Below are 23,965 nucleotides of genomic sequence, written 5' to 3'. Positions count from 1 at the left end.
TTTGATGGGACGGTCCCCTGGGGGGTCATGGGGGGGGGTAATTGGGTTGTTTTTTCTTTTTTCTTTTTGTTTTGTTTTTTGTTATGCTCTCTCTTCTCCTCTGACTCCAGCCGGGTGAGCCGTAGAGTCGGCGTTGCTGGAGTGGTGCAGTTTGGTTATGCTGGGCGTTTCCCAGGTAACTTCTGCACCCAGGAGGGGGGGGGGGGTTTGGGGTATTTTCTTTTTGTTCCCTCTCTTCTCCTCTGGCTCCAGCCGTGTGAGCCGTAGTGTTGGCGTTGCTGGAGTGGTGCAGTTTGGTTATGCTGGGCGTTTCCCAGGTAACCTCTGCACCTGGGGGGGGGGGGTGTTTTTGTTTGTTGTTTCCCTGTTCCACCTCCGGCTTCAGCACGCCTTTGAGCCGTCTGCCATCGGCGTGGCTGAGGTTTGGGGCAGTGGGATATACCCGCAGCTGGTGGCTGGTTTAGAAGTCGGAGGAGTGGCGCCGTTTTGTGCCGTCTGCCATAACCGCTGTTCCACTCCTCCCGGTTGGCTTCTGGGGTATAGTCACGGTTGGTGACATTGGACGTGCTTCCAGTTTCCACTGCGCCAAGGGGGTGGGGTTGTTTTGTTTGTATGTTTTTTTTTCTCCTTTTGTTTTTCCCCCCAGTTTCCGCCCTCAGGGTTTGACTGTGGTGTCCTCTGGGGGGGAAAGGGCTGTGGGTCCATCTAGCCATAGACGGCCGGGGCTGGGTCCGTTGGTCATGAGGGGAGGCGTCTCCTGGGGTTGATGGAATGGTCCTCTGGGAGGCGCTGGGTGTCCCCGTGGGTGACGTTGGATCCCAGAGGGACCTCGGCTGTGGTTATTACTCCTGGAGCTGGCGGGATGTCCTCTGGGGGGTGTTGGTCCCTACATGTCGTTGGGGGGGGGGGGGGTGTTAGCATTTTTATTTGCAAGCTTAAGTTTGGGTTTTTCTTTTCTCCCCTTCCCAGGGTTTGATGGAACGGTCCTCTGGGGGGGGGGGGGGGGGGGGTGTTAGTGTTTTTATTTGTTAGCTTAAGTTTGGGTTGTTTTTCTTTTCTCCCCTTCCCGGGGTTTGATGGAACGGGCCTCTCGGGAGGGGGGGGGGGGGTGTTTTGGTTGTTTGTGTTTGTCTTTTTTGTTTTATGACTAATCAGACTGTGAACATGGTTGGACAAAGGCTGACCGCACAGGTTCAAGAACTCCTGGCCACACCTGTGCTAATTGACTGATAGAAACAAGGGCAAAGATGCAGCCAGAGGAGAAGACATCTACCATTCTGTTGGAAGATGAATGCGGATACGGTTTCCAGCCATGGTCCCTGGAGGGGGGTGTTTCTCCTGGGCCAGGTTTGTGTGGTCGCCGGGAGGCTTCCCGTGAGGGTGGGGTACTGTTGTATGGCTGGGGGGCCTGGCTGCCTTTTTGTTTCTGTCTTTTGTTTTTCCTTCCAGGTGGCTTGCATTTGGGACTGAGTGGCTGTGTAGCTGAGTTTATCAGGACCTCACCCTGATCACCTGCAGCTCGTCAGGACTCACAGCTGTGGTGCATCTACATGGATTGGAACATGGTGGCATTTAAGACTGGAGTACACAGTGTGTATTTGCCAGAGACTCGACCTTGTGACCAGACGGGTGAGATCGTCGTCTCGGGAGCCATCTCATCATCAGTGGATGCAGAGAACGTCCAGGTTTGATGCATGGTCTGTGAAAGAGGAGAGGGTGAGGTCTCACGCTCGTCAGCACACTTCCTGAGGTACGTTAGATTTTGTGACTAACATTTATACAGTCAGTAAATGTGGTGTCCCTCACACCTTATTATACTGAGCTGTATGTTGGTCGTTTAAATCAGCTTCCGCTGCAGTGAGTTTGTGAACTGGATGTTCCATGGCTGCAGGGTGGGAAGCTGATTAGTAATTAAGCCAGGAAGTGTTTGCTGTTTGTGCACCTTTGAGCGTTCTCTCTGTGTGTTGAGTGTGGACTCACATAATGATTCCTTCTTTCACAGACTCGGTTTGTCGCGGCCACCTGGGAGGTGTCGGCGGGGTCCTTGGGTCCGAACCAGTTCTGGCTCCGGACCATTAGCGCTGCTGGGAGCGCACCGCAATCCACCACGCCAGACCGCGCACTTTTATATTTTTCACAGCACTGTTATGTTCATTAAACTCTGTTATCCTTTGTACCGTGCTCTGCTTATTTTATACTGGGTCCTTCAAACGCTGGTCGGTTCTCCGGGCTGCGTCCGACACATAACACAAAACAGATGTATAGCATTTAGAAAAATCTATTACTCTGGTACATCAAGAATCTTGTCTTCTGTCTCAGCCCTTTCTTCACTATGACATTTCAGTCCAGCGTCCGTAGGACATCAGACACAGCCCCAATCTGTCTGTTGATCTCACGCTCCGTCTTACCCCCACTCGTAAACAAGACCCAGAGATAACTGAACTTCTCCTCTCTGAACAATAACTCTCCCCTGACACAGAGGGGACAATCCACCCTTTCCCCCGAAAGAGTTAAATCTGATAAATATAGTTGTACTATGCAGAACACTAACACAAACTGCACTTGAAAACAGTCATTTAAATTACAGTATTGCTAATTTCCTCAACTATTCAGCCCTAACTGGGAATACGACAAAAAATACAGGAAGGGAAAGGGGACCGCACGCAAGAGCAGCCCATGAGACTCTAAACATGGATGTTTTGATGATACAGTAGTCAGCTTAGCCCCCTAGGCCATCGTGACAGAACAAAAATTGCAACCATTTATATCATAACTGTCAATAATAGTTTGTTTACACAGCAAGTAACACCAGAGGCAACACATACAGTACAGAGCTGAAAATGCATGGATACATGCACAACAGCTGGTCCTTAATCTAACCACATCACAAGACACAATCCATGAGTAATAAAATAAAGAAAAGATGCAACTGCGTGTATCAAACAAGGAAGTAATGAGGGAAATGCTGAGGATATGTTCAGAGCTGGAGAAAGTTTCCACAGCAGTTACTCGAAGAAGAGGTGAAGAAATACTATCTTTGGTTTCACATTAACTGGAGCAGGATGATCAAGAAGGTCCCCCTCCCCCCCCATTAGTTCTTAACAGAGCTCCTGCCCAGCAAATAGATATCTATTAGTCTGAGCTGTAGGATCATCATGGTTTCTGGGCAACGTTGAAGGGAACCTGGTAACCAGAAAAGCAAAGAATGTCTCTTCTATCTTTCACAAACAAGCTCTCTCTTTTCCCCCTTCCTCCCCTCTCCATCATTTCCTCTCTGCACTCTTTTTCCAACTCTCCTTAGGAGCTGTACTTACTCGCCTCTTTTTCCTTGTCTGATTCAGAACCCTTTTACTCAGTTGACTGCATCCTCACTAATTCATAACTCACTGTGTGTAAACGTATTGCTTTCATCATCATTACATATTCTTAAAGCTGTCACACTGTGCCAAACACTTTTTATCTGCCTTTGACAGTTAAACATGTTGGACTTTTCCTGCAAAACAACAACTGGAGTTTCTATGTCTGAAGAAGACCTCACCAGTATGAAAAATATACATTTTAAAAGCCATTTCAGGGAGTGAAAAAAGTCACGACTGCTGTCTGGTTACAAGAAGTTAATTTTCTGGACTTCACTTTTCCAAATGCTCAACTACAACAAAACTCTCCAAGAGCTCTCTGACACAAAGGGTCTGGATTGATCTGAAAAAAATGGGGAAAACTGTTCAGATGGTGAGCCAGTAAGTATTTGTATTTTTAGATTTTTAAGTTCATATGTTATACCAGATTCAACATAATGTGTGCTTTAGCTCGTGGAGGTGCTGTCAGCTGGCCGCCACTAACCGGTGGTGACACTGGAAAAACCTGAATAAATTGAGTGATGAAACACAATGAATGATCCATCCACAGGGCACAAGAGGTCACTAAATTGTTTGATGAATATAGAAATGATGTAAACCATATAAGAGATTTTGGACTGATGGGTTAGACAGCGCTCACCATCATCAGTCTCCCTCTGCACACTGTCATCAGTAACCAGAGGAGCCTCTTCAGCCACAGACTGCTCCTTCCCAAGTGCAGGACCAACAGACTGAAAAACTCCTTTGTCCCTCAGGCCATCAGATTGTACAACTCTTCAATAGGGGGGAGGAACAGGATGACAGAGGACGGGAAGGAGAGGAATGGTAGTAGCCAGTAAACCAGTACTGATCAGTATATCTGGTATTTATATTGTGTATTTGTATTTGAAAACTGTTTTTCTTTTGTTTCACTTTCGATACTCTGTGTGCTTCTTACCCTGTGTGCTGCTATACAATGCTGCTGGAACCTGAATTTCCCTGAGGGAGTTTTGCAAGGGATCAATAAAGTTCTATCTAATCTAATCAAAACACCAAATTAAGGAATATTTTTGGAAGAATGGAGTGAGTTGCAGAGACTTGTACAGTAGATTCAATGACAAAGGTATACTGAAGCTGTTCTGCAGAACCCAAAACCTTACTAAGACAGTTTGGATCTAATTTAGTGAAGGTTTATGTTTGCAAAAACATATGCAAACACCACTGTAATTGCACATACACCTGCATGCTGAGTTACTAACAGTATGCAACAAGGAGTGTATCTGTCAAATGTACAAAATAACTGGTATTGTCCATTTAGCACATTTGCCTTTATGAACATACAGCTTGTTGATTGTCCATCTGAGTATGCAAAATTGTGGGAGGAAACTAGCAAATAGGTATTGCACATGCAACATGGTTTATCAAGATCAAAAGGAAATTTAGAAGGTGCTGACTGTGTCTGTATTTTGCGAGTTTGAAACTTTGGCATTGGCTGAATGCATCTGGCAGACTGCTGTTCCAGAAACACAGATGCTGCCGCTTCCTCATGAACAGAATAAAATAATTGTTGTGTGGGCCGCTGAAGAGGAGGTACTGCTGGCCCACCACCAGAGGGCGTCCTGCCTGAATGGCGGGCTTCAGGCACGAGAGGGCGCAGCCGGGAATGACAGCTGCCACTCATTACCACCTGACAGCTGTCACTCATCACTACTTCATCACCACATCCCATATAAGCCGGGCAGCAACTCCACCTCCCTGCCGAGATATCGTCTACCCGTCAGGTAAACCGCTCAGCCTGTGTAAACACAACAGTAGTAACTGTTGTGTGGGCCGCTGAAGAGGAGGTACTGCTGGCCCACCACAAGATGGCGCCCTGCTTGGAGTGCGGGCTCCAAGCACGAGAGGGCGTCGGCTTTGCTGGAGGTGACAGCTGTCATCAATCAACACAAGCTGTCACCCATCATCACCACTACAAAGACCGGACTGCAACTCCACCTCAATTCAATCAATCAATCAATTTTTTTTTTTATATAGCGCCAAATCACAACAAACAGTTGCCCCAAGGCGCTTTATATTGCAAGGCAAGGCCATACAATAATGATGTAAAACCCCAACGGTCAAAACGACCCCCTGTGAGCAAGCACTTGGCTACAGTGGGAAGGAAAAACTCCCTTTTAACAGGAAGAAACCTCCAGCAGAACCAGGCTCAGGGAGGGGCAGTCTTCTGCTGGGACTGGTTGGGGCTGAGGGAGAGAACCAGGAAAAAGACATGCTGTGGAGGGGAGCAGAGATCGATCACTAATGATTAAATGCAGAGTGGTGCATACAGAGCAAAAAGAGAAAGAAACAGTGCATCATGGGAACCCCCCAGCAGTCTACGTCTATAGCAGCATAACTAAGGGATGGTTCAGGGTCACCTGATCCAGCCCTAACTATAAGCTTTAGCAAAAAGGAAAGTTTTAAGCCTAATCTTAAAAGTAGAGAGGGTGTCTGTCTCCCTGATCTGAATTGGGAGCTGGTTCCACAGGAGAGGAGCCTGAAAGCTGAAGGCTCTGCCTCCCATTCTACTCTTACAAACCCTAGGAACTACAAGTAAGCCTGCAGTCTGAGAGCGAAGTGCTCTATTGGGGTGATATGGTACTACGAGGTCCCTAAGATAAGATGGGACCTGATTATTCAAAACCTTATAAGTAAGAAGAAGAATTTTAAATTCTATTCTAGAATTAACAGGAAGCCAATGAAGAGAGGCCAATATGGGTGAGATATGCTCTCTCCTTCTAGTCCCCGTCAGCACTCTAGCTGCAGCATTTTGAATTAACTGAAGGCTTTTTAGGGAACTTTTAGGACAACCTGATAATAATGAATTACAATAGTCCAGCCTAGAGGAAATAAATGCATGAATTAGTTTTTCAGCATCACTCTGAGACAAGACCTTTCTGATTTTAGAGATATTGCGTAAATGCAAAAAAGCAGTCCTACATATTTGTTTAATATGCGCTTTGAATGACATATCCTGATCAAAAATGACTCCAAGATTTCTCACAGTATTACTAGAGGTCAGGGTAATGCCATCCAGAGTAAGGATCTGGTTAGACACCATGTTTCTAAGATTTGTGGGGCCAAGAACAATAACTTCAGTTTTATCTGAGTTTAAAAGCAGGAAATTAGAGGTCATCCATGTCTTTATGTCTGTAAGACAATCCTGCAGTTTAGCTAATTGGTGTGTGTCCTCTGGCTTCATGGATAGATAAAGCTGGGTATCATCTGCGTAACAATGAAAATTTAAGCAATACCGTCTAATAATACTGCCTAAGGGAAGCATGTATAAAGTGAATAAAATTGGTCCTAGCACAGAACCTTGTGGAACTCCATAATTAACTTTAGTCTGTGAAGAAGATTCCCCATTTACATGAACAAATTGTAATCTATTAGACAAATATGATTCAAACCACCGCAGCGCAGTGCCTTTAATACCTATGGCATGCTCTAATCTCTGTAATAAAATTTTATGGTCAACAGTATCAAAAGCAGCACTGAGGTCTAACAGAACAAGCACAGAGATGAGTCCACTGTCCGAGGCCATAAGAAGATCATTTGTAACCTTCACTAATGCTGTTTCTGTACTATGATGAATTCTAAAACCTGACTGAAACTCTTCAAATAGACCATTCCTCTGCAGATGATCAGTTAGCTGTTTTACAACTCCTCGCCGAGAAATCAACTACCATTCAGGTAATTTCTCTGCTGCCTGACACTGTGTGTGTTTAACCTGAACTTCTATTTGCAGCCGTTTTCCTGGAGTGTTTCCTTATCTGGAGGATTGGCGTTTGGTGTGACAGCGACGGCTTCGCCTCACACCCCAACTCAGATAAGTGGTTGACCAGGAGCTGCACGAGTGTGTGTGATTGGAGGTGGAGGTTTTCCCTCCTTTACTTAAGACAGACTGTGGGATTACTGAGTGTGCGAACTCACACTCATCTGGACTGTCTCTGTTTTCTGCCAGCAGTACCGGGTCTGACTGCTGAAGACAGCGGCCACCTGGGGCGCAGGGCTTGGCGGCTCCGGTGTTCTTCAGCTCCGTTGGTGGTGGAAGCTGTGTGGGGATCCAGCTCTTCTCTCTCCAGGCGTCTTCTATCGTCGAGCCTGCCCACACGTCACCTGGTGTATGATTGACAGTCCACCATATTGTTATTGTCTGTACATTGTTGTGCGATTCACAACATTAAATTGTTACTTTTTGGCTTATCCATTGTCCGTTCATTAACGCCCCCTGTTGTGGGTCCGTGTCACGTCACTTTCACAACAGTAACGTCTTTGCTTCTGTGTGTAACATTACTTTTGCAGACGAACCTGTTTGTACGTAAGGAGTAGTCGTGTGTTGGGGAGTTGGCGTACTCCGCTCCTCGGTTGGGGACTACTAAGTATACCTACAGGATCTGCACTTAATTCTGGAATATTGTGATTAAGAGGTGGAGGTGTTTCCCACCATTGTACTGACTGTTTGCTGGGTGTTCACGCACCCACCATCACCTGTTCTGTTCTTCCTGCCAGCAGTACCAGATCCGACAGTCGGAGGCAGTGGCCACCTGGGGACTCAGCGCTTGGTGGCTCCGGTGTGCTCCAGATCCGCTGGCAGTGGAAAGCGTATGGGGCCCGGCTCTTCGCTGGACAGGCGTCTTCTATCCTCGAGCCTGCCCACACGTCACCTAGTATTATTGAATGTTATTCTAAATTGTACTGTTTTTCCGTTGTGCACATTCACAACATTAAATTGTTGTATTTTGGCTTATCCATTGTCCGTTCATTTACGCCCCCTGTTGTGGGTCCGTGTCACTACACTTTCCCAATAGGATATCTCGGCCAATGTCATGGATCCCGAGGGGCGTCAACCATCGAGTGAACCACCAATGGAAACGCAGGGTGCACAGGCGCCGGCAGGAGGCGTATTAGGTGAGCTACAGCAAATCTTAACCACCTTCACTGCTCAGTTGGACTTGGTGACCGAGCAGAATGTTATTCTCAATTGGAGGATGGAGGCTCTCACCGCCCAGGTGGAAGCGCACACGCAGGGCGTTGCTGCAGCACCTCCTCCAGGCGCCAAATACAGATATTCCACTGGTCGTTCAACGAACCCCCCCTCCGTCCCCTGAAGCATACATAAGCCCTCCGGAGGTTGTGTAGAGACGTGCGCAGACTTTCTGATGCAGTGTTCGCTCGTCTTTGCACAGCGTCCCGTTATGTACGCGTCAGACTCCAGCCGGGTGGCTTATGTTATTAATCTGCTTCGAGGTGAGGCACGCGCCTGGGCTACAGCGCTCTGGGAGCAGAATGCACGGCTCCTAACGATATATACTGAGTTTGTGGGGCTCCCTCTAGTGGCCCTTCCTTCACCACTGAAGGTACGGGCACTAGATGGCACCCTTCTCCCTTTAATCACACACAAGACACAGCCAGTGACATTGGTTGTGTCTGGGAATCATCGGGAGGAGATTGTGTTTTTTGTAACACCTTCTACCTCCCGCGTTATTTTGGGCTTCCCATGGATGATAAAACACAATCCCTGGATTGATTGGCCGTCTGGGGTTGTGGCTCAGTGGAGCGAAACCTGCCACCGGGAGTGTTTAGGATCCTCGGTTCCCCCCGGTATGACCGCTAACGAGGAGGTTAAAGTCCCCCCCAATCTGACGGCGGTGCCTGAGGAGTACCATGATCTTGCTGATGTCTTCAGCAAAGATCTGGCACTCACTCTTCCCCCACACCGTCCGTATAATTGCGCCATTGATTTGATCCCGGGCGTCGAGTACCCGTCCAGCAGGCTGTACAACCTCTCACGTCCAGAGCGCGAATCAATGGAGACCTACATCCTGGACTCGTTAGCTGCCGGGCTGATCCGGAACTCCACCTCCCCGATGGGTGCTGGTTTCTTTTTTGTGGGCAAGAAAGACGGAGGACTCCGTCCATGCATTGATTACAGGGGGCTGAATGAGATTACGGTTCGCAAATGATACCCGTTGCCCCTGTTGGATTCAGTGTTCACGCCGCTGCATGGAGCCAAAATATTTACAAAACTTGATCTTCATAATGCGTACCACCTGGTTCGGATCCAGAAGGGAGACGAATGGAAGACGGCATTCAACACCCCGTTAGGTCATTTTGAGTACCTGGTCATGCTGTTCGGCCTCACAAACGCCCCCGCGACGTTCCAAGCACTGGTAAATGACGTCTTGCGGGACTTCCTGCATCGGTTCGTCTTCGTATATCTAGACGATATTCTCATCTTCTCCCCGGATCCTGAGACTCATGTCAAGCATGTACGTCAGGTCCTGCAGCGGTTGTTGGAGAACCGGCTGTTTGTGAAGGGCGAGAACAATAATAATAATAATTTATTGTAAATGTAGGGTATATTTAAAAAGTTTAATGGTTTACCTTATGTTTTTTTTTTTTTCTTTAAGAATCAAAGTCTCCATGCATAACAAGTGGAACCAGAGTACATTTTAGTGCAATTCATGACAATTAAAATGACTGATGTGTCACACAAATAAACACACATGCACATTTTTGGGTCTGTGTGGGGTGATGCACGCACATCTGTGCATGCTGCGTGTGTGTGTGTGTGTGTGTGTGTGTCATTGTGTGCACAAAGCGCACAATGACAGTTGTGTTGTGCAAACAGAACACACTACAAGTGAATGCACTCCTGATGAACCTTAATCAGAAGACAACAGAAGGGTTACAGCAAGAAATTACAAAAGAAGGTCACATCTAGATTTGAGGAAATTCGTCATTTACAAGAAAAGTGGTGGATACATGAAACAGCCTACCAGAGGACATAGTAAGAGCATCAAGTGTAATCAGTTTTAAAATAACATTAGACAAACGTTGGAGAAATAATAGCAGTAAATATAATACAGCTAGCATTCGATAAATTAATAAAATCTGCAGCTATTCGAGTATTGAGTTGACTTTCATACATATAAGATCTGGATAAAGAGGTGCCTTGAACTTGTGCCCAGCAACATAACCTAAGTAGTGATTTAATTTCCTTTTGCCCTTACGGTCATTAACACATGCAAAATATGCATTTACGAGGTCTGTTAGAAAAGTATCGTACCTTTTTATTTTTTTCAAAAACTATATGGATTTGATTCATATGTTTTTACGTCAGCCAAGCTTGAACCTTTGTGCGCATGCGGGAGTTTTTCCACGCCTGTCGGTTGCGTCATTCGCCTGTGGGCAGGCTTTGAGTGAGCACTGGTCCACCCCTCTCGTCGTTGTTTCACTGCGAGGAAATGGCGGAATGATTTGGGCTTTTTTTCCATCAGAATTTTTTCAGAAACTGTTAGAGACTGGCAGCTGGAAACCATTCGAAAAATTTATCTGGGTTTCGGTGAAAATTTTACGGGCTTCACAGAGAATAAGGAGTGTTACTACAGGTTTAAGGACAGCCCACAATGGCGCACGGCGCGGCGCGCTCCGAGCCGCCATTGAGAGGTAGAAACCACCACATCATTTCTAAACGGATGGCTGTGTGGAGCCGGGACCGTTGTGTGCAATTTCTCTGGTTATCACAAGAGCTGGACATCAGCCATTTTCCGGCAGATTTCACTTTTAACAAGAGATTTTGTCATGGAAAGCCGCACGGAGGCTTCGCGCATCACAACCGATTCGCTGATGAAGCGAGACAAAGGAACACCTCCGTTTCGGAGTGTTAGAGGACAAGTTGGGACATGCTTATCTCGGCTTTCAGTGCTTACCAGTCGAGTGAGTATAAGAGAAATTGTGATGTGGTGGTTTCTGCCTCTCGATGGCGGGTCGGAGCGCGGCGCACCGTGCGCCATTGTGGGCTGTCCTTAAAGCTGTAGTAACACTCCTTATTCTCTGTGAAGCCCGTTAAATTTTCACCGAAAGCCAGATACATTTTTCGAATGGTTTCCAGCTGCCTGTCTCTAACAGTTTCTGAAAAAATTCTGATGGAAAAAAAGCCCAAATCATTCCGCCATTTCCTCGCAATGAAACAACGACGAGAGGGGTGGACCAGTGCTCACTCAAAGCCTGCCCACAGGCGAATGACGCAACCGACAGGCGTGGAAAAACTCACGCATGCACACGAAGGTTCAAGCTTGGCTGACGTAAAAACACATGAATCAAATCCATATAGTTTTTGAAAAAATAAAAAGGTCCGTTACTTTTCTAACAGACCTCGTACATACTGCTTTCTAAGTCACATTGCCACCTGCTATCAATGGCGCATTTACTTTTAGCAAGTCATCCACAAAACTGTCTCTACCATAATGCACTACAGGATTGGCCACGCAATTTTTGCACTCGTTATTTGGGATCTCAGTAAATCAGACACCTAATGTTGGTTTTTCTTTTAATTTATCACCCATCTATGTATCAAATTGAACGCTCTGATGGTAAACTGAATGGTAAATGGACCGCATTTATATAGCGCTTTTCCATCTGCATCAGACGCTCAAAGCACTTTACAATTACCCCGATGTCAGGGTGCTGCCACACAAGGTGCTCACTACACACCGGGAGCAATAGGGGATTAAAAACTTTGCCCAAGGGTCCTTAGTGATTTTCCAGTCAGGCGGGGATTTGAACTGAGGATCTTCTGGTCTCAAGCCCAACTCCTTAACCGCTAGACCATCACCTCCCCCAAGAGGTGCAGATGAGATGCAGAAATAACTGAATCGTAATTGTGTCTGAACTGTTTACAAGTCACTTAATGACTGATCCATTAAGTGCTCATGGAGGCTTTACAACTCCACCACAAATGTCATGGCTGTTGTTTCTGGCACTATAATGGCTATCCACTGAAACGTGGCTGTTTGCAGGCATGCTCAGATGGGCTATAACTGTGCTACATATGGACAGATACTTAAAATGCCTTAAAGATACAGTGTGTCAAATTTAGGGGCATTTATTAGCACAAAAGGAAAATAGCATTAATAACCATCTGTTCATTCATTTGTGTATGATTATCTGCAGCAAAGAACTGATGTGTTTTCATGAGCTTAGAAGGATCCCTTCATATCTACTGTACATGAAAGCAGGCCCACTTAAGGAGATACTTATGGTAAGTATGGAGCCAAAAATGGACATACTTACTCTGCTTTTCACATTTTGCAGTGTGGTTGGAAGAATCAAGAAAAAAGAAGAGGAATCACTGGTTGCTCCCCTTTACAGTCTCTGCTGGTTGCTAGTGCAGGCCATAGTCCTTAAATACACAGTACACGAGACAAAATCTCTGTCCAGCCATAGGTTTTCTACAAAGACCCGGTGTCACCGACCGAATGGTCCGCCCCTAAAAATCGTTCCCCCCCTGCCTTCACTGCACATGCGTAATTTGGAGCGTCAGCATCGTCATTTCTAAGTGTCAGCTGCGATCCACCGATTATCACCTCGTTTCTGCTTCAAACTGAACTCCAGTCATCATCTATCTCAGTGACAGATATCTGAAGCTTTTGTACAATAATCATTTCCACATAAATTCAGCATTATTTTGTAATAAAGGCGGTGGACCGATCAGAGTGCAGCAGCTGCACGGCAAACGTCTGACGTGCAGCTGCGCTTATGTCATTTTGGTGCGTCAGTAGCAAAATGAGGCGATTAGCGCCTCGTTTCTGCTTAATAGATAGATAGATAAATACTTTATTAATCCCCTCATGGAGAAATTCAGTTGTCTTACAGTAGCAAATCCGATTTTAAAAGACAGAAAGACAATAAATATATAAAAATACTTTAAACGCCGGTCTCGTTTCTGCTTAAATGTGACTTTAGAATAATTCAAGAGGTTTTACCTTGTCATCTGATGGTTAATAATCACATTATTCCCTTTGATCGCTTTGGGTGTAGAGAGTCAGACTCAGACGTCCTGCTTTGGTCCCAAATGACGCATGCACAGTGAAGGCAGGGCGGACCGATTTTTACCGTTCAGTCAGCGACATCGGAAGAGCCATTTTGAAGCTCAAAAAGTGCTGCTCTGCATTTTCCTTTATTGGCAGTGCTTACTCCACCAATGTGAACCACATAGCAAGTCATATACAAATATAAGCAACAGGTTGGTCATTGTTGGTGGTGTCCCACAGCAGCCTACACCCAAATTTTTTGAAATGGACCAACATCACCTCCTGGTGGTCATTTGCCATTACTGCAGGGCCCATAGTCTTTTGCCAAGAGCTCGAGTTAAATAAAATGCTGAGAAAGGACAAACACGGTACTCCACAGCTGTTGTGGTCTGCGGAATTGGTCTGGCTCTGATGTGTTGCCTCTCCCTCTCTTCTATGTTTCTCTGGCAGCGGAAATAATTGTCTACACCTGTGGCTGCGGTACCCATGACCCGTCCCCCAGTGACTTCAATTATCCATTTGGTATGCATATGTGTTTTGGGTCAAGGATGAACAATGGACATTGATAATTACATTCTGGACTTACACATCATTCTAGCAGGGGGTAATAAATCATCTTTATATTAAAAGCAAAGTGGCGTCTGTGTATGTGCATGTGTATGCGTGCGTGATTTTATTTAGTAAGTTAAATGTAAGCACAAAATATAACTGTAAATACCTTAAAAATACACAGACAACACAAGAAAGTGAAACACTTATTTCCATTGTGGACCATTTAAAAATCAAATGAAAAAATACAAGTAATAATAAAATAAATAATATTAATAATAATGACAATAATAATAACAACAACAGTAATAGTGTGTATATCATAACAAGAACCTAAACAATTTCTAACTACATTAAGACAGATATTAACATAAAAAATACGTAATTAACAGGAAATAAAAGGGTTGAGTTCTTCCTGTAAAAACTCTAAGGTCTGTGTCTAAGGTTCTAAAAACATTCTGGACTCACATGCCATTCCAACTCATTATAGAAACGCTGCACAATTTATTACCACCCTTGAAAAATGTCAGCGACTTATTTTGCAAACATTACCCAATCTAGAGCCCGTGGCTCCCCACGGGCAACACGCAATATACACATATATTTCAATTCAATTTCAATTTATTTTCATTTATATAGCACCAAATCACAACAAGGTTGCCTCAAGGCGCTTCACACAAGTAAGGTCTAACCTTACCCACGGCCAGAGCAACAGTGGTAAAGAAAAACTCGCTCTGAGGAAGAAACCTCAAGCAGACCAGACTCAAAGGTGTGACCCTCTGCTTGGGCCATGCTACTGACAGAAATTACAAAACAATTCACAAAACGAACATACGGGAATTGTTGCTGGTGCACAGGACGGTTTCCGGAACAGATACCACACCCATCTCTGGATGGAGCCGCACCTCAAACAGAGAGAAAAGAAAAAAAGTAGAATCAAACATCAGAAAGACAACAAATGCAGTGTAATTTGTCAGCATTAAGCAACAAGAAAAACAGAAGAAATACTAAGGTGATCACCGGCCACTAGCCCTAAGCGTCACTAAAGACCCACAATTTAGATAAAGTTGAGGCCGTGGCACGCTCCGTTTCCTAATAAAATGAATAAAAGAATTAATACATACATATGACACACAGTCAAAGCCATAGCCAGTTGGACAGTGGCTGTTAACTAGATTATCACAAAACATCTGAAATTATCATCCTGAACAGTCACATTAAAATGAACTCATCAAAATGCATTTACCAATCTCCAAAGCCAAAACTATAAACTGTGAAAGTGTTTTTAACTCTGCTACACTGTTGTATGAGGTTGAGTCATCAGGGAATAAACAGCCAACATGGATTCTGCAGATATGTCTGGATCTGTCCTCCCTCCACCATCTTCTCTCCATTTCCTCCTGATTCAGATAATAAGCATCCAGATTAACTTTTCATAATTGCACCCCATTGCAATGACATTCACTCAGATCCTGCCCATCATTGTGTCTCTGCAAATCCTCCAATTCAGCTGGTGACATTTGTGTGTTCCTCTTTTTTTTTTCCCTGCTTGGCTTTTGTTTCTCAGCAAACAAAGGTTGTTCCACTATGCTGCTGGGCTTTTTCAACTGCTGCCACCACAGCAGCAAGCAGGAAAGTGCTGCAAACGTGGAGGTGCACATTAGAGAGGCTATAAATCTGACCTGTCTCCGGTCCAACAGGTCACACTGCCAGCCAAGTCATTTCATTAGTCCAAGACACCATCAGTACCTGCATCAGTTCAGTCGGACTCAGTCAGTCAGTTAGGTTTCTGATGGAGCATTAGAGCCGACATTGACTGAGGAGGAATTTTATATACACTCAACAAAAATATAAACGCAACACTTTTGGTTTTGCTCCCATTTTGTATGAGATGAACTCAAAGATCTAAAACTTTTTCCACATACACAATATCACCATTTCCCTCAAATATTGTTCACAAACCAGTCTAAATCTGTGATAGTGAGCACTTCTCCTTTGCTGAGATAATCCATCCCACCTCACAGGTGTGCCATATCAGGATGCTGATTAGACACCATGATTAGTGTACAGGTGTGCCTTAGACTGCCCACAATAAAAGGCCACTCTGAAAGGTGCAGTTTTGTTTTATTGGGGGGGCTAACAGTCAGTATCTGGTGTGACCACCATTTACCTCATGCAGTGCAACACATATCCCTCACATAGAGTTGATCAGGTTGTCAATTGTGGTCTGTGGAATGTTGGTCCACTCCTCTTCAATGGCTGTGCGAAGTTGCTGGATATTGGCAGGAACTGGTACACGCTGTCGTATACGCCGGTCCAGAGCATCCCAAACATGCTCAATGGGTGACATGTCCGGTGAGTATGCCGGCCATGCAAGAACTGGGACATTTTCAGCTTCCAAGAATTGTGTACAGATCCTTGCAACATGGGGCCGTGCATTATCCTGCTGCAACATGAGGTGATGTTCTTGGATGTATGGCACAACAATGGGCCTCAGGATCTCGTCACGGTATCTCTGTGCATTCAAAATGCCATCAATAAAATGCACCTGTGTTCTTCATCCATAACAGACGCCTGCCCATACCATAACCCCACCACCACCATGGGCCACTCGATCCACACCATTGACATCAGAAAACCTCTCACCCACACGACGCCACACACGCTGTCTGCCATCTGCCCTGGACAGTGTGAACCGGGATTCATCCGTGAAGAGAACACCTCTCCAACGTGCCAAATGCCAGCGAATGTGAGCATTTGCCCACTAAAGTCGGTTACGACGACGAACTGGAGTCAGGTCGAGACCCCGATGAGGACGACGAGCATGCAGATGAGCTTCCCTGAGACGGTTTCTGACAGTTTGTGCAGAAATTCTTTGGTTATGCAAACCGATTGTTTCAGCAGCTGTCCGAGTGGCTGGTCTCACACGACCTTGGAGGTGAACATGCTGGATGTGGAGGTCCTGGGCTGGTGTGGTTACACGTGGTCTGCGGTTGTGAGGCTGGTTGGATGTACTGCCAAATTCTCTGAAACGTCTTTGGAGACGGCTTATGGTAGAGAAATGAACATTCAATACACGAGCAACAGCTCTGGTTGACATTCCTGCTGTCAGCATGCCAATTGCACACTCCCTCAAATCTTGCGACATCTGTGGCATTGTGCTGTGTGATAAAACTGCACCTTTCAGAGTGGCCTTTTATTGTGGACAGTCTAAGGCACACCCCTGCACTAATCATGGTGTCTAATCAGCAACTTGATATGGCACACCTGTGAGGTGGGATGGATTATCTCAGCAAAGGAGAAGTGCTCACTATCACAGATTTAGACTGGTTTGTGAACAATATTTGAGGGAAATGGTGATATTGTGTATGTGGAAAAAGTTTTAGATCTTTGAGTTCATCTCATACAAGATGGGAGCAAAACCAAAAGTGTTGCGTTTATATTTTTGTTGAGTGTATATATATATATATATATATATATATATATATATATATATGTAGTAGTGTTCAGAATAATAGCAGTGCTATGTGACTAAAAAGATTAATCCAGGTTTTGAGTATATCTCTTATTGTTACATGGGAAACAAGGTACCAGTAGATTCAGTAGATTCTCACAAATCCAACAAGACCAAGCATTCATGATATGCACACTCTTAAGGCTATGAAATTGGGCTATTAGTAAAAAAAAAGTAGAAAAGGGGGTGTTCACAATAATAGTAGTGTGGCATTCAGTCAGTGAGTTCGTCAATTTTGTGGAACAAACAGGTGTGAATCAGGTGTCCCCTGTTTAAGGATGAAGCCAGCACCTGTTGAACATGCTTTTCTCTTTGAAAGCCTGAGGAAAATGGGATGTTCAAGACATTGTTCAGAAGAACAGCAGAGTTTGATTTAAAAGTTGATTGGACAGGGGAAAACGTATACGCAGGTGCAAAAAATTATAGGCTGTTCATCTACAATGATCTCCAATGCTTTAAAATGGACCAAAAAACCAGAGACGCGTGGAAGAAAACGGAAAACAACCATCAAAATGGATAGAAGAATAACCAGAATGGCAAAGGCTCACCCACTGATCAGCTCCAGGATGATCAAAGACAGTCTGGAGTTACCTGTAAGTGCTGTGACAGTTAGAAGACACCTGTGTGAAGCTAATTTATTTACAAGAATCCCCCGCAAAGTCCCTCTGTTAAATAAAAGACATGTGCAGAAGGGGTTACAATTTCACATCACATCAACTGGCCGAAAGAGAAATGGAGGAATATTTTGTGGACTGATGAGAGTAAAATTGTTCTTTTTGGGTCCAAGGGCCGCAGACAGTTTGTGAGACGACCCCCAAACTCTGAATTCAAGCCACAGTTCACAGTGAAGACAGTGAAGCATGGTGGTGCAAGCATCATGATATGGGCATGTTTCTCCTACTATGGTGTTGGGCCTATATATCGCATACCAGGTATCATGGATCAGTTTGGATATGTCAAAGTACTTGAAGAGGTCATGTTGCCTTATGCTGAAGAGAACATGCCCTTGAAATGGGTGTTTCAACAAGACAATGACCCCAAGCACACTAGTAAACGAGCAACAAAACCAACAACGAACCAACAAAATTAATGCCTCGCAGATGTGAAGAAATCATGAAAAACTGTGGTTATACAACTAAATACTAGTTTAGTGATTCACAGGATTGCTAAAAAAGCAGTTTGAACATTATAGTTTTGAGTTTGTAGCATCAAAGCAGATGCTACTATTATTGTAAACACCCTCTTTTCTACTTTTTTTTTTACTAATAGCCCAATTTCATAGCCTTAAGAGTGTGCATATCATGAATGCTTGGTCTTGTTGGATTTGTGAGAATCTACTGAATCTACTGGTACCTTGTTTCCCATGTAACAATAAGAAATATACTCAAAACCTGGATTAATCTTTTTTGTCACATAGCACTATTATTCTGAACACTACTGTGTGTGTGTGTGTATATATATATATATATATATATATATATATATATATATATATATATACATATATACATATATATATACAGTGATGCCAGTAACGCATTACTCTAATCTGACCACTTTTTTTAGTAACGAGTAATCTAACGCGTTAATCTTTCCAAGTCAGTAATCAGATTAAAGTTACTTCTCCATGTCACTGTGCGTTACTATTATTTTGTCATTGTGGGTCGATAGCAGCATTAAACTTGGTCTGTGGGCAGGAGGTCGGGTTCGACTGAACTGTCCACTTTAAGTGAGCTGTGAGCTTTTCATCCACGGTTTTTTGCAGCTGCTCGACTCGTCCTCACCTCTTAAAGCGCGGTGATCAGCACACCTGCACTGAGCTTTACAAAGACATTTTTATACTTTTTCCCCTCCTTTATTTAGAATTCTGAGCTGAGCTGCTCTGTATCGTCTCGTTAAAAACAGCTGATCCTCGGCGACGCGTCAACAACTAACACTATTTTCCACTCAAATGCACCTAAACTCTCTTTCTGAGGACCACATGATGTGAAAACGCAATAAAACTTTCTTACCTGTAAATCTGGTCCTGTTTTCTGCATAAATAAATGTTATCCATTCTTTGTGCTCAAACGCCAAAGCAGGGGCGAATCCAGATGGAATGGGGGCGTGGGGCAGGGATGTGCCCCCCCCCCACAACAGCCCTAGATTAAAGGTCCAGTTTTGAAGCCGTTTTACTACAACTACTAATATTGCTTAAAATAATAATAATTTCGACAAGTAAAATGTTTAGAGAGAATTTAAATGTTAGAAAAATGTTAGAATTTAATAGTTACATTTATAAACAATGTAGGTTTGAAATTGCAAGTTTTACTGTTACAGTGCTGTCAACAGTTAAATATGAGGTCAAGAAAGAGGTCTTTATTTTACTTTTTATAAAACAAGTATTTATTTTCATTGAAGTCAAGAAAGGGTGACTATAAAGTGAGTTGGCAAAACAGGTATCATTGTCATGTTGACGTGGGTTGTTGTCGGCAGCTGGGGAAAGTAACTAAAAAAGTAACTAGTAATCTAACTTAGTTACTTTTACAATTGAGTAATCAGTAAAGTAACTAAGTTACTTTTTCAAGGAGTAATCAGTAAATGGATTAGTTTTTCAAAGTAACTGTGGCAACACTGTGTATATATATATATATATATATATGTATGTATGTATGTATGTATTGCTTTTATTTGTTTTCCAATGGACAGTTCATGTTAGTGAATTGATAAACACTTCCTCTGTCATCACTATAAGACGAGATACTGTTGCCCCAATGCACTGCCTGCTTGTAGACAACAGTATCCACCTGTCTGACTGTCTTCAGACTGAATAACATCTTTAAGCCCCAATATCACTCTGTGCAACATCACTCCTCCAACAGCTCTCTGCTTGTCCAAGAACAAGGTTACAATGGTGACACAGGAGTTCTCAGCCAATCAGTGCCCAATGTTCAGGTGAAGCAATCAATAACTTCTTCACTACTTCACAATCGATAAATGTGTGGATCCAGAGCGCCTCTTTAGAAAAGAGTTAGGAAAGAGGTGCTAGACTACTTGGACATTTAAGAACAGGTACAACGTGTTCACGCTTCTACCTTTAAGGCTGGAAGCAATGTGGCTGAATTCTAAAAGGTGTAACTGTTTGTGACTGACAAAATGTACCAGAACTTGAGACTTTAATGTTGCTTCCCTCACTTTATGTGAAGCAAAACATTTGTACCGGCTAAGAACGCGCAAAAAACCCAAACACATTTTCCATAATGCACTTCATCTTCTCTGTGTGTTAAAAACAGCCACAAATGCAGAAAATTTTTACACGCACACAAACACCTGCACCATGCAAAATGTCTTACAAATTGAGAACATGCTTACACAAACAGAGAATACAAACAAATATAACCTGTGACACATACACAGTGTATTCCACCAAGAAAAACGGAGACCAAACCCAGTGAGTCGGTGACGAAATCACAGCAAGCTGCGCCAATCTAGAAAAGGTCCAGGTGCATATTGCCTCCACCCCGACCCCTCCCAGAAAAGAAAAGAAGAAAGCGCACTCTGGTGGCTTCTGGCACTTTCTGACAGTGATATATTTTGAGTTTTACTCGTTTTTGTATATGTACTTCTTTTATTTTTTAGTTCCACTTATCTAAACTATGTGACATTTTCTGTGTATTTGTATAATGAACCTTAGAAACAGCCTGGAATTTTATTTCAAAATTCCATGTCAAATATCACAGCTATTTTTTCTGTTTCACTTTGACAAGCGTCTCAGCACCATCTCTCACATTAATTGCAAGTTGTAATAAGAGATTTGAAATTTCATGCTATTTTAACTTTTCTGTATTTTCTGATGCCTGATTCTGTTTTTCTTCTGTTTGAGGTGCAGCTCCATCCAGAGATGGGTGTGGTGTCTGCTTTGGAAAACCTGATGCCCTGTGCACGGCAACATTTCCTGGATATTTTATTGTGAACTGTTTCGTAATTTGTGTCAATAGCATGGCCCAAGCAGAGTTTCACCCCTTTGAGTCTGGTCTGCTTGAGGTTTCTTCTTCAGAGAGAGTTTTTCCTTACCGCTGTCACCTCTGTGCTTGCTCTCGGGGTTGGTAAGGTTAGACCTTAACTGTGTAAAGTGCCATGAGGTAACTTTGTTGTGATTTGGCGCTATATAAATGAAAATAAATTGAAATAAATTGAAATTGTATTATGACAAGAAAGCATGAGCAGTCTGAATCACTTTGGAAAGAACCAACGGAAACAATCATTTTAATGACAATGACATGGTCTGATCATTTTTTTTATTCCATAGAAATAAATACTCCTGGCTGGTGATCAATTAATATATCAATGGTTAAAAATCAATTGATTAGAATATTTCAGTTAATTTGCATGAATAAGATAAAAAAAAATGCTTGCAAGTTGAATCATCCCCACTGATACAGAAAAGTGCAGTGCAAGTTGGTGAGAACAGAACGAGCAAACAAGATGAGAAAATCAAAGATGCCCCCCCCCCCAAAAAAAAAACACCAACAACAAACAACAAAACTGTGAATGAGTGTAGAAATGTCCACACAAGTCAACAATGAAGCTGTATAGACTGGTCTTTCTCTTGTGAAAATGCACAAAGTAATGTTAAAATAAATCGGGGGCAGTTGTCATAAATCTCCGATTGCTCTTGTCTGGCAAAAACTCCTTTTTTGTGTTATTAGTGGTTCTGTTGTGTTGTGGAGCTTTGCAAAGTGACTTTTTTGTGTGCATTGTGAATTTGCAGCAGACACATTATCAAATTAAATTGTTGTAGGTTTATATTTATGTTTGCTGCATTTGTGTTTGTTTGGGTTTTTTCCAAAAATCAAATCAAATCAATTTTATGTATATAGTGCCAAATTACAACAAACAGTTGCCCCAAGGCGCTTCATATTGTAAGGCAAAGCAATACAATAATTAAGGAAAAACCCCAACGGTCAAAACGACCCCCTGTGAGCACTTGGCGACAGTGGGAAGGAAAAACTCCCTTTTAACAGGAAGAAACCTCCAGCAGAACCAGGCTCAGGGAGGGGCAGCCTTCTGCTGGGACTGGTTGGGGCTGAGGGAGAGAACCAGGAAAAAGACATGCTGTGGAGGGGAGCAGAGATCAATCACTAATGATTAAATGCAGAGAGGTGCATACAGAGCAAAAAGAGAAAGAAACACTCAGTGCATCATGGGAACCCCCCAGCAGTCTAAGTCTATAGCAGCATAACTAAGGGATGGTTCAGGGTCACTTGATCCAGCCCTAACTATAAGCTTTAGCAAAAAGGAAAGTTTTAAGCCTAATCTTAAAAGTAGAGAGGGTGTCTGTCTCCCTGATCCGAATTGGGAGCTGGTTCCACAGGAGAGGAGCCTGAAAGCTGAAGGCTCTGCCTCCCATTCTACTCTTACAAACCCTAGGAACTACAAGTAAGCCTGCAGTCTGAGAGCGAAGTGCTCTATTGGGGTGATATGGTACTATGAGGTCCCTTCAATTATGAAGCATTTTTAATGCAACTTGTAGAACTGATGTGGGGGTTTCTGTGTTCAAGTTTTATTTTCTGCATTTCTTAGTGCTGTCATAATTGAAGACATTTTGTGACCTGTCGTAGCCGCCATACATTTGTCACATCTGTATCAGATGTCTGTGGCCCAAATCTGATTCTGAAAAGCAGAAAATATTCCATGGTGTAGCACATGCAGGATGAATGAATAAATAAATAACATTCAGGTCACTTCATGCTATAATGTGAATGTAGTTGGTCAAACACACAGTTAGCTAGTTACCTGTCGAAGTGTCTTCAGCATTTCCGTGGCCTCGTCATGTTTGCCCTGCTTAGCCATCAGCATCATCTCCTGGATCATACCAATGCGGCGCTGGTAAGGAGGTGGCGTACCGCCACGACTCAGCCTGTCTCCAGACTTCATCATGAGGGAGGTCAAAATGTCTGCCCGCTCTTTGGTGGGCGTCCGCTTCCAGTGGTGCTGAGGATTGGCTCCTCTGGCCTCCTGGCCTTTGGCTTGTTTGGCACCCATGGGAGCAGTCTTAAAGTGCACAACAATAACACCGAGACAGGTCCTCTTCAATCAGCGACTTAAGTCCATTTTTTATTTCCATCATCCTCTTCTTCCAGTGTCTCATTTATGTTTTATATGGCTGTAAATTGAATCTTTATCCAGAATAATATATTGGTCTGTGTTTCCTTATTTTCTGGCATTTCCAAAACACACTAAAAAAAAAACAATAATAGTAAATATTTGCTCAAACACACGATCACAAATACCATTTTTAGCTGTTGCCCAAGTGTCTTAAAAAACAGATGTTAAAATTTGTAGCCAAACATATCTCACAAACACTGAGGTGTTTTATCCAAAAAAAAACCAATCTCAAGTCTCTAAGAAACAACAACCCGTTTCTGTCACTGTTACTTTAAATGGAAAGGAGCTGGTATAAGCCACGCCCCCTCACCCTCTCTACAAGGGTTTTCTTACTAATGTTTGGACCTTGGTAGACGAAAGTTGATTTTCATTATTTACGACATCCCAGCTAATACATGCAGAGCACAAGAATTCCAGCAGCCAAACCAGGTTTTTTATTTTAATTTTTTTTTTGCTAGCTAGATAACTATATATATAAATATGATAAAAGACTATAAAGATGATATAGCCAACAGTTGCTAAAACCGTTTTATTTTGGTTTATCAAAACTATTTCATGCATAA

General features: G+C 43.5%; 1 protein-coding gene across 1 annotated transcript in view; it reads right to left on the bottom strand.

Annotated features, from left to right (window-relative positions):
- The window catches only part of lrrc75a (leucine rich repeat containing 75A), a 173,625-nt gene extending 150,192 nt beyond the window's left edge, over positions 1-23,433 (bottom strand). Inside the window, exon 1 of the mRNA XM_034167779.1 lies at positions 23,031-23,433. Within this exon, the coding sequence (XP_034023670.1) occupies positions 23,031-23,279 (249 nt within the window). The 5' untranslated portion in view covers positions 23,280-23,433. The remainder of the gene's footprint in view (positions 1-23,030) is intronic.
- Positions 23,434-23,965: the final 532 nt, after the last annotated feature.

The sequence above is a fragment of the Thalassophryne amazonica genome, chromosome 4 (genome assembly GCF_902500255.1).
Source record: "Thalassophryne amazonica chromosome 4, fThaAma1.1, whole genome shotgun sequence".
NCBI classification, from domain to species: domain Eukaryota; kingdom Metazoa; phylum Chordata; class Actinopteri; order Batrachoidiformes; family Batrachoididae; genus Thalassophryne; species Thalassophryne amazonica.
The sequence above is the reverse complement of the archived record's forward strand: the minus strand, read 5'-3'. Positions and strand labels throughout refer to the sequence as shown.